General features: G+C 38.0%; 2 protein-coding genes across 3 annotated transcripts in view; both read left to right on the plus strand.

The window, feature by feature from the left end:
- Positions 1 to 9,326, plus strand: part of LOC124438458 (probable serine/threonine-protein kinase ireA) — a 59,742-nt gene that overhangs the window by 23,709 nt on the left and 26,707 nt on the right. The gene's annotated exons all lie outside the window — the stretch shown is intronic.
- LOC124438754 lies at positions 574 to 2,639 on the plus strand. Its single transcript, XM_046988954.1, has 2 exons — positions 574 to 897; positions 1,115 to 2,639. Exon 2 carries the CDS (start codon positions 1,545 to 1,547, stop codon positions 2,637 to 2,639), a length of 1,095 nt encoding a protein of 364 aa, XP_046844910.1. The 5' UTR covers positions 574 to 897; positions 1,115 to 1,544.

Raw genomic sequence — 9,326 nt, forward strand, 5'->3', positions numbered from 1 at the left:
TCTAAAGGTGAAGGAACAGAATATTACCCCGACTATGAAAGTAAGTTATACTATCAAATTTATGTATAAGGCACTTATAAATTGTATCTTCCATACGTAGTGATATACTTTCTAACATTCAACATATACTCCTTGATTATGCTTTTCCTTGTAATCTCGTCATCTCAGGATATTTTACGTCTCCTTGCGCCCAATATTTTTAAGCATTTTCGATTCAAAATCCCTTAATGAGATTGTTTGTGTAAGATAATAATAATATCCATAATAACTATAAAAATAGCTTAAGAAGCACTTGTGCAAACTGGATGATTTTCCAAAGCTATAATTCACAAAGTTTAGGTGTTGAACAACACAAAATAAGTCAGTTTTAAGTTAATGTCGTCATCAAAGAAGAGCTTTTGACAATTCAGATGAACCTTCGGCATACAAGTTTCAGGCACCGCGGAGGATCTATAATTGGGGGGGGGCTCATATTCATATATTCATGTTGTAATCCTTAGAAAACAATGGATTTCAAAAGATCTTAAGCCTGTATGTATGAATATATGAATATTAGGCCCCCCCCCCCAATTATTGATCCTTTGCGGTGCCTGTTAATTATATGTTCCTTGTCATTTTGAGTAAAAACGCGACAAAGTGTTGGATGTGAATAGATCAAAATATTGTATCATTCTGATTGCAAATTGTATTACAATGCGAAATAATATTGGTCAATTTTGGTAAATCTCAGCAGAAACAGATCCGTCCGCCATTTTTTCTGATCCGTTCTGCCGTTCAGTGGTTTTATTTGTTTGAATTTTGTTTCCTGAAATAAATTTAGAGGAATTTGTAAAGATGCGTTCTGGCGGCCCCCATATGCCTTCTGGTAGTGGTGTCTCCCCTTAAATCATTCGTGGGGTGTTCCCCCCTTGCTGTACCCCAGCCACAACGCCAATGGTTTGGTGTTTCATAGATATACATAGGATCGATACATAGGCGTAGGAACAGAGTTAAATTTGGGGGTGGGTTTAAAGTCGACGAGTATAGTATATACTCCATCTTTATTTTTAGAAGCTTTAGGGAGTCTAGTACAAACATTGAAAATGGAGAAAGTTATGAAACCTTAAAAATTTAGTTGTACTTCATTACAATACACAAAGTGCAAATATTGTTCAAAAATCAATACATTGCACAAAACAAACGAATTTAACTAATAGCCTAAACGATTGGTCGTACTAGTTGCAAGCTACGAATTCTAGTTCAATGTCAGACTAAGATGTTTTCACTCTCTGAAGAGTTAAAAATGGACCTTTGTTGTATGCATTAAATGGGTACAAAGAAGTTTATGAGCTTTACTACACATACAAGTGTAGTATAGTTATTATTCAAATTATTAGTATTTCGTACGTCATACTACGTATATTATAATTAAGTAATGATCTGTATATAAGTAACATGACTAAGCAATAAAAGGGAGAAATCTCACAATATTACATCTGGCGACAAAGATTATTAAGGGACGAAGAAATACGATTTGATCCCGAGAAAGATACTACATTTCCAACATGACTGCTTTGCCTATCTTCCCGACGTTCAACCTAGAAGAACCCGACCTTAGAAAAGCTTGGGGAAAATACGTAAGAAGATTGGAGAATTTGTTGTTGGCAATGAACATCACAAACGCCGCAAGAAAGAAGGCGATGCTCCTGCACTATGTCGGTGAAGAAGTTAATGAGATATTCGAAACTTTAGAAATCGACGAGCCAGACAGAGAAGAAGATGTATTTAGAAAAGCGGAGAAAGCGTTACGAAATTACTTCACTCCACAGAAAAATATAGAATTCGAAGTTTATAAGTTTCGTCAAGCGAAACAACTCCCAGGAGAAAACATATCCGCATACTATACGAGATTGAAACAATTAGCCAAATCCTGCGAATTTCATGAAGAAAGCAGAGAGATAAAAACGCAGATCATACAAAATGGTTCATCTTCAAAATTGCGGAGAAAAGCGTTAGCAGACCCAGAAATAACGATGGAGAAATTACTACAAATGGGAAAAACAATGGAGATGTCAAAAACACAAACAGAAGGCATCGAAAGCACGAATCGAATTTGGCATAAAAGAAAGCAAATCAAGACGCCCACGGATAAAACCTCAAATGCTTTCGAATATTCATCGAAGATCAAATGCAAATTTTGTGCTCGTGAGCATCGTCCAGGGAAAACAAATTGCCCGGCATATGGAAAGAAATGTCGACAGTGTTTAAAATGGAACCATTTTCAAGTTTGTTGCCATGAGAATCGAAGAGGCAAAGAGCTGATGCAAGACAATTATCCAAGTTCTCGCGCTGAATCAACAAAGCGAAACGGACAGATAAAACGTAATCAAGTAAGACCTCGACAAGTGAATACGGTGCAAGAAATAACGTCCGAATCAAGTATGGAAGATGAATATGTATTTTCAACGTTGACGGCGCAACAAAAGCTGCCGAAATTTAAAGTTAAGATAAATGGTACTCCTGTGTCAGTCATGGCAGATACCGGTTCCAGCGTAAATCTCTTGGATGAAGTGAATTTTAACAAATTGAAGAAAAGCCAATATTGCAGCAAGCAAATGAGAAAATCTTCCTTATGGGTCGGAGAAACAACTATCAATTAAAGGAAAATGTCAGTGTGTGGTCGAAACCGATAAACTATATGGGTTGGAGACATTTTTTGTTGTTAATGGGAATACGGGTTGCTTGATAAGCTGGAAAAGTTCTCAAAAATTGGGCCTGGTACAAATAGTTGCATCCATAGAAGGCACTACAAAGTCTAAACAGGAACCCGTTAAAGAAAAGGCACAAGAAAAAGTGAGAGAAGATACCAAAGTGGAAGAGCTAATTAACAAATATCAAGAAGTCTTTCAAGGACTGGGAAAATTGAAAGGGTTTCAAGTTCATCTACACGTAGATAAGGACGTACAACCTGTCGCACAACCTCATCGTCGGGTGCCGTTTCATGTGAGAAAAGACTTGGAGAAACAGTTAAAACAAGACGAAGAACGCGGAGTCATAGAGAAAACGGATGGACCAACACCTTGGTTTCACCAGTCGTGGTCGTACCAAAACAAAATGGGGAGGTCCGAGTTTGTATAGATATGCGACAAGTAAACAAAGCGATAAAGAGAGAACGACATTTGACTCCGACGATTGGCGAAATTATAAGTGATCTAAATGGTGCTGTATGGTTTAGCAAATTGGACTTAAATCAAGGCTATAACCAGTTAGAGCTCGATGCAGAATCAAGATATTTGACAACCTTCTCAACACACATTGGTCTACGGAGATTTCGACGTTTGAATTTTGGAATAAACTGTGCTGCAGAGATATTCCAAAATGCCATCAGAGAAACGTTGAATGGACTGAGAGGCGTGATTAATATCAGTGATGACATTATGGTGTTTGGCGTAGACGAGAAAGATCACGATGCAAATTTGAACGCGGTATTACAACGAATTAAAGATCGAGGACTAACTCTTAAGAAAGAGAAATGTCAGTTTAAGAAAAGAAATTTAATATTCCAAGGGTATGTGTTCTCAGAGAATGGTATTGTGCCGGATCCCAATAAAGTGAGAGCAATTAAGGAATGCACAAATCCTAAAGATGTAGGAGAAGTACGAAGTTTGTTAGGCATGACCAATTTTTGCTGTCGATTTATTCCACATTATGCCACAATTACGGAGCCGTTACGTCGACTTATCAAGAAAGATGCCCCATTCGTGTGGACAAGAGAACAAGAAGACACAATGAAAGCCCTACGGAAAGCACTAACAGATGGGCCAGAAAGTGCGTATTTTGATCCGGATAGTGATACGGAGGTTTTCACAGATGCTAGTCCAGTTGGTATTGCAGCAGTCTTGGCGCAGAGGAAAAAGGGAGAAGAAAAAAGGAAAATAATTGCTTACGCTAGTAAATCACTAACTACCACAGAGAAAAATTATTCTCACTTGGAAAAAGAAGCTTTAGCTATAGTATGGGCCTGCGAACATTTTCATTTATATTTGTTTGGAGGAAAATTCACCATCGTCACTGATCACAAGCCGCTGGTGAAAATATACACAAATCCATCATCAAAGCCATCTGCGAGATTAGAACGATGGGCCTTGCGATTGCAACCATATGATTTTGAAATCTGTTTTCAACCTGGAACTGAAAATCCTGCAGATTTTCTCTCACGTCATCCCTTATCTGATGAGAAACTAAACAACCGGCAAGAGAAAGTAGCAGAAGAATTTGTTAATTACGTTACACAGAACTCGGTTCCAAGAACAATCAGCAGGAAAGATCTGGAAGAAGCTACAAGAGAAGACATTACTCTTCGAGCAGTAATTCGAGCCATTGAAACAGGTAGATGGTTTGAGAGTTCAAAGATGGTAGGAGTAAACCAAGCAGAATTTAGTTCATATGAGAAACTTAAAGATGAACTTTGCATATCTTCGGGTATAATTCTACGAAAACATCAAATAATCATACCAGAAAGTTTACGAGAGAAAGTAGTGAATATTGCTCATGAAGGTCATATGGGAATGTCAAAACGAAAGCGTTATTACGTGAAAAGGTATGGTTTCCACGTATAGATGAGTTAGTTAATGAAAAGTTAAATCGTGTTTAGCCTGTCAGATTACAACTCCAGTCAGTGAAAAGGAACCATTGAAAATGTCAGAGTTGCCAAGATCTCCTTGGAAAGAACTAAGTATGGACTTTGGTGTAGCTCCTACAGGCACAGGTGAATATTTGTTTGTTTTGTATGATGATTTTTCCAGATATCCCATTGTAGAAGTAATCCGATCAACGTCCGCAAAGACTGTTATACCCTGTTTGGATAAGATACTTTCGGAGTTCGGGATACCAGATACGATACGTTCAGACAATGGACCGCCATTCAATAGCAAGGAATTTTACGAGTTTTCAAAGTATTTGGGATTTAAACACAGAAAAGTTACTCCTTATTGGCCACGAGCCAACGGGGAAGTGGAAAGATTTATGCGTACTATCAAAAAGACAAAGGCTGCGATAATGGAGGGAAAAATTGGAAGCAAGAAATCCACAGGTTCCTGCGAAATTATCGTGCCACACCTCATAGTTCGACCAAAACCTCTCCATCTATGGCTTTATTCGGTCGACCAATGAAAGTACGTTTACCTGAAGAACCATTTTATGAAGATACAGAGGAAAAATTCGAGTACAGGATGAAAGAGCAAAATTGAAGATGAAATTACATGCAGACAATAACAGGAACGTAAAGACAAGTGAGATTAAAGTAGGTGATATGGTGTTAGTAAAGAAAGATACGACCAACAATAAACAACAAACATCCTATGATGGTAAGCCATGTGAAGTCGTGGAAAGAAAAGGTTCAATGGTAACAGCGAAGAAAGATAGAATGTTGCTTACTCGTAATTCGTCATTTTTCAAGAAGATCGAAAATGGGAAAGGTCTAGAAGAACCCATTGAGGAAAGTATAAGGGAAAAAGAACGGCGGTATCCTTTGCGTACAAGAAAAGCCCCTATTCGATACGGACAAGTTGAAAGTTAATATAGAGATAGCTATAAAAGAAACAATTAATATTTTCATATATGAACTTATAGATACAAAATACAAAAAAAATATATTTAATTAGTTTGGGGAGAGGTGTAGTATAGTTATTATTCAAATTATTAGTATTTCGTACGTCATACTACGTATATTATAATTAAGTAATGATCTGTATATAAGTAACATGACTAAGCAATAAAAGGGAGAAATCTCACAATATTACAACAAGGACGTACGTTTTCATGATGTCGCTTATCGTGCTAATTCAAGTGATATCCATAATTCGCATTTGATCTTAGCATAAATTTTGCTCGTTTGCGGTCTTTACTAAATCTTACAGTATTGATATTATCCTTTTTAAGTCAATTTCTACTTCGTTCTTGAACTTTCTGTAGTTTGTGTGATAGGTACATAACATAAAACCCCTATATGCATCTATCACAAGTTCAATATTTGCCTAAGATCAAACTTTATTTGTCAAACCTGAGCTCCAGTTCATATCAAATACTGCTATCCGCGTGCAACACTGCATACTTTTTTTTAATAAAGGCATCGATCGCTGCCGTTCTGACAGTAAAACCTAGTCTCACTCAAAAATTTTATGATAGATTAAAGTGAGCCACTTCAGCCATTAGTCAACCTAAAGGACAAGAATGAGCTACACAATATACCAATACCAATACAGCCTTTGTCTCTTCTCTTTGAATTGGGTCTAGTAACTGCATGCAGATGTCGAGTCATAGGTATTTGCTACCCCATCATGTGCTTGCTTATGACTGTTCAAGTCAGGAGAAGGTTACCACGAATAAGGATGTTGACTATCGAGTCGTCATACAACTTGGGAATAATCAATTTAATGAAATAAACCAAATTACATTTTACTACTTTCAAGTTACTATCTTCAAATTACTGTTTTCAAATTACTTTAAAGACTGTTTGGTCCCACGTACAACATTCAACAACAAAAATTTGTCTTTTACTCTAACTAAACAAACACATCCTTTCAAACGCCACTTCCTTCTTCCCAATCCGTCCAAACCGGCAAATCATACGGTAGCCACACCAGCCCCTAAAAGAAAATTGCAACGTAGCAATCCATTTACAACAATATTAAGCTACCGTAAAATTTGAATAACACAACAAGAATATAACTCTCAAATTCTAAATTATTTAGATATATAAACTTTAATTGTCCATCTCAAGTAGACATATTTTAGTCACGGGACGGATCAAGGTTATCGTGTTCATCTTGTAATCTTTCTTTCGTTGAAGTTTGGGTCTTATCAGTACTAGATCGTCTTCTTTAAAATTATAACCGTCTCGGTATATACCATTTCTTTCTCTCCATTAATGTTGGTAAGTATTCTTTAAGCCATCTACACCAAAAAACATTTGCCAAGTATTGAGCCTGCTTCCAATTCTTACAGCACAAATCATTTTTTTCAAATAATCCCGGGGGTAAGCTAGTACTTGCTCGTAAATGCGTAAATGCAATAAGTGGTTTGGAGTTAGAGGATCTTCATCGTCAGGACTGGCGCGTGAGAGGTCTTGAATTCAGGATTAGAACCATCTCTGCAATCACGGTTTGCAGGACTTCGTCTGAAACTACTTGTTCTTTGAGAATTGCTTTGAGGATTTGTCTAACAGATCGTATCATTCTCTCCCATATGGCTCGCTAAAGGTGGGTTAAAGTATAAAATTTGCGTAAGAAATTTATTAAGTTTACTTTGATCCCATTCTTCAATTCCTTTGATTAGTTCCTTGTTAGCACTCACAAAATTTGTTCCTCTATCACTCCTGATTTGCTATGGGACATCCTCGAATGCTAATAAATCTCTTGAGAGCGTTGATCATCGAGTCTGTACCCAAGGAGCGTGAAACATGTGAAAAGGCAGCCATATCTTTTCACCAACGATCTACCTCTTAACCAGCATGGGTCCAAAATAATCAATTCCTACATTAGTAAAAGGAGATTTTTGAGGTGTCACTCGGCTTTCTTGTAGATCTGACATTAGCTGCTCACCCAAACGAGCCTTTCTTCTTTGACAAGCTAGGCAACTTCGTACAACGTTTCGAACTGCTTTTCTTCCTTTAATTATCCAGAACTCCTTTCTTAGTGATGATAAGACGGATTCTTGACCCATATGAACTACTTCAGCAGGATGTGGACGAATTATCATATCTGTGACGGGATGCTTGAAGGGTAGAATAATAGGATGTTTTGATTTCCCATTGATTGGTGCATTAACAAGCTTGCCTCCAACCTTTAGTAAGCCGTTCACCATCTTTGGATTTAATAGTCAAATGGAGATTCTTGATTTTCGTAGTAGTGCCTTGTCAAGCTCTTTGCTATTTTCTGGAACTGCAAGCAGTTCAGTTCTTGAGAGAATGTGGTGTTCTGTACATATGCGAAGATCTCACTTTCGGCAGCATCCAATTCTTCCATTGTTGGTCGTCCAACTTTAAATTCCGATTCCAAATGTGGACCAGAAATAACTTCCCTTTGTCTCGCCTTGCTTAGAAGATAATCCTTATAACGTAACAACCAAGCAACAGAACACCTTAACTTCCATCAAATGGAGTGGCGTGAAATCAACATATCCAATAAGCGAGGCCGTTCTGCAGTCACGTAAATTAGGGCTTCCTTCCTTACTTGTCGGTCTTCATCCTTTAGTTCAGGAATAGTTATCCCCTTTGGCCAATGACTTTCATCCTCTCAAAGGAATGCAGGACCTTTTAACAATTGGCCTTTGTTTCTTAACATGTGCGATTTAACGCCCTTGGAGCCTTCATCAGCGGCATTGTCGTCCCGGTTCACGTAATTCCACTCGGATAGGTGCGATCCACTACGAATCACTGACAAACGGTTGGACTCGAATGTGTGAAATCTTTTGCTTTCGTTGTTAATACATTTGAGGACTGACGTTGAATCTGCCCAGTAACAAACTCCTTGCACTACCAAATCCAATTCTTCTCGAATAATCTTCGAAAGGCTTACGGAAATGAGCCGTTAATTCCAGTCTTGGTATAGAAATCTCCCTTCTTGGAGCGAGTCTAGCCTTCTCAATTACAAATGAGCAGTGTATTTCATTGTTTGCATTTTTTAGACGCAAATATGCCACCGCCAAATAGCCAAGTCGAGAGGCGTCGGAGAAAATATGTAGACTCACATCTTTAACTTCTTTGAATCCAGCAGGTTTAAAACAGCGGTGAACCCGAATTTCTTGTAGCTTTGGGAGATCAGCAACCCAACGTTTCCATTGCGAAAGTTCGTTCGCCTGAATGTGATCATCCCATCCAAGTTCCTTTCTACAAAGCATTTGCAGTATTAACTTCGCCTTCATAACAAACGGAGCAATAAAGCCTAAGGGATCGAAAAGCGAATTTACTGCTGACACTATCTTCCGTCGAGTGACGGGACTTCGTTTCTAACTGCAGCATTCTTTCCGCAACAACCCAAACAAACACATCCTCTTCTGTGTTCCACTTTATTCCAAGAGTAATTTCTGTGGGAAGCTTATCCAATTTTAAATTCTTTACGGTGTTTGCTCTCTCAGTTTCGGGAATCGTTGCTATCAAGCTCCTACTGTTGCTGTACCATTTTGTAAGACGGAATCATCCCCTTTTCAATAGTTGACGCAATTGACTCGCTAAACTTATTGCTTTCTCTGGTTCGCTTATTGATTTCATCAAGTCATCGACATACATGTTACGTTTCACCGTTTCTACTGCTAGTGAGTCGTATTCTTGTTGATACAACTCGGCTGTC

Source organism: Xenia sp. Carnegie-2017, unplaced genomic scaffold (genome assembly GCF_021976095.1).
Source record: "Xenia sp. Carnegie-2017 unplaced genomic scaffold, XeniaSp_v1 HiC_scaffold_19, whole genome shotgun sequence".
Taxonomy (NCBI): Eukaryota; Metazoa; Cnidaria; class Anthozoa; order Malacalcyonacea; family Xeniidae; genus Xenia; species Xenia sp. Carnegie-2017.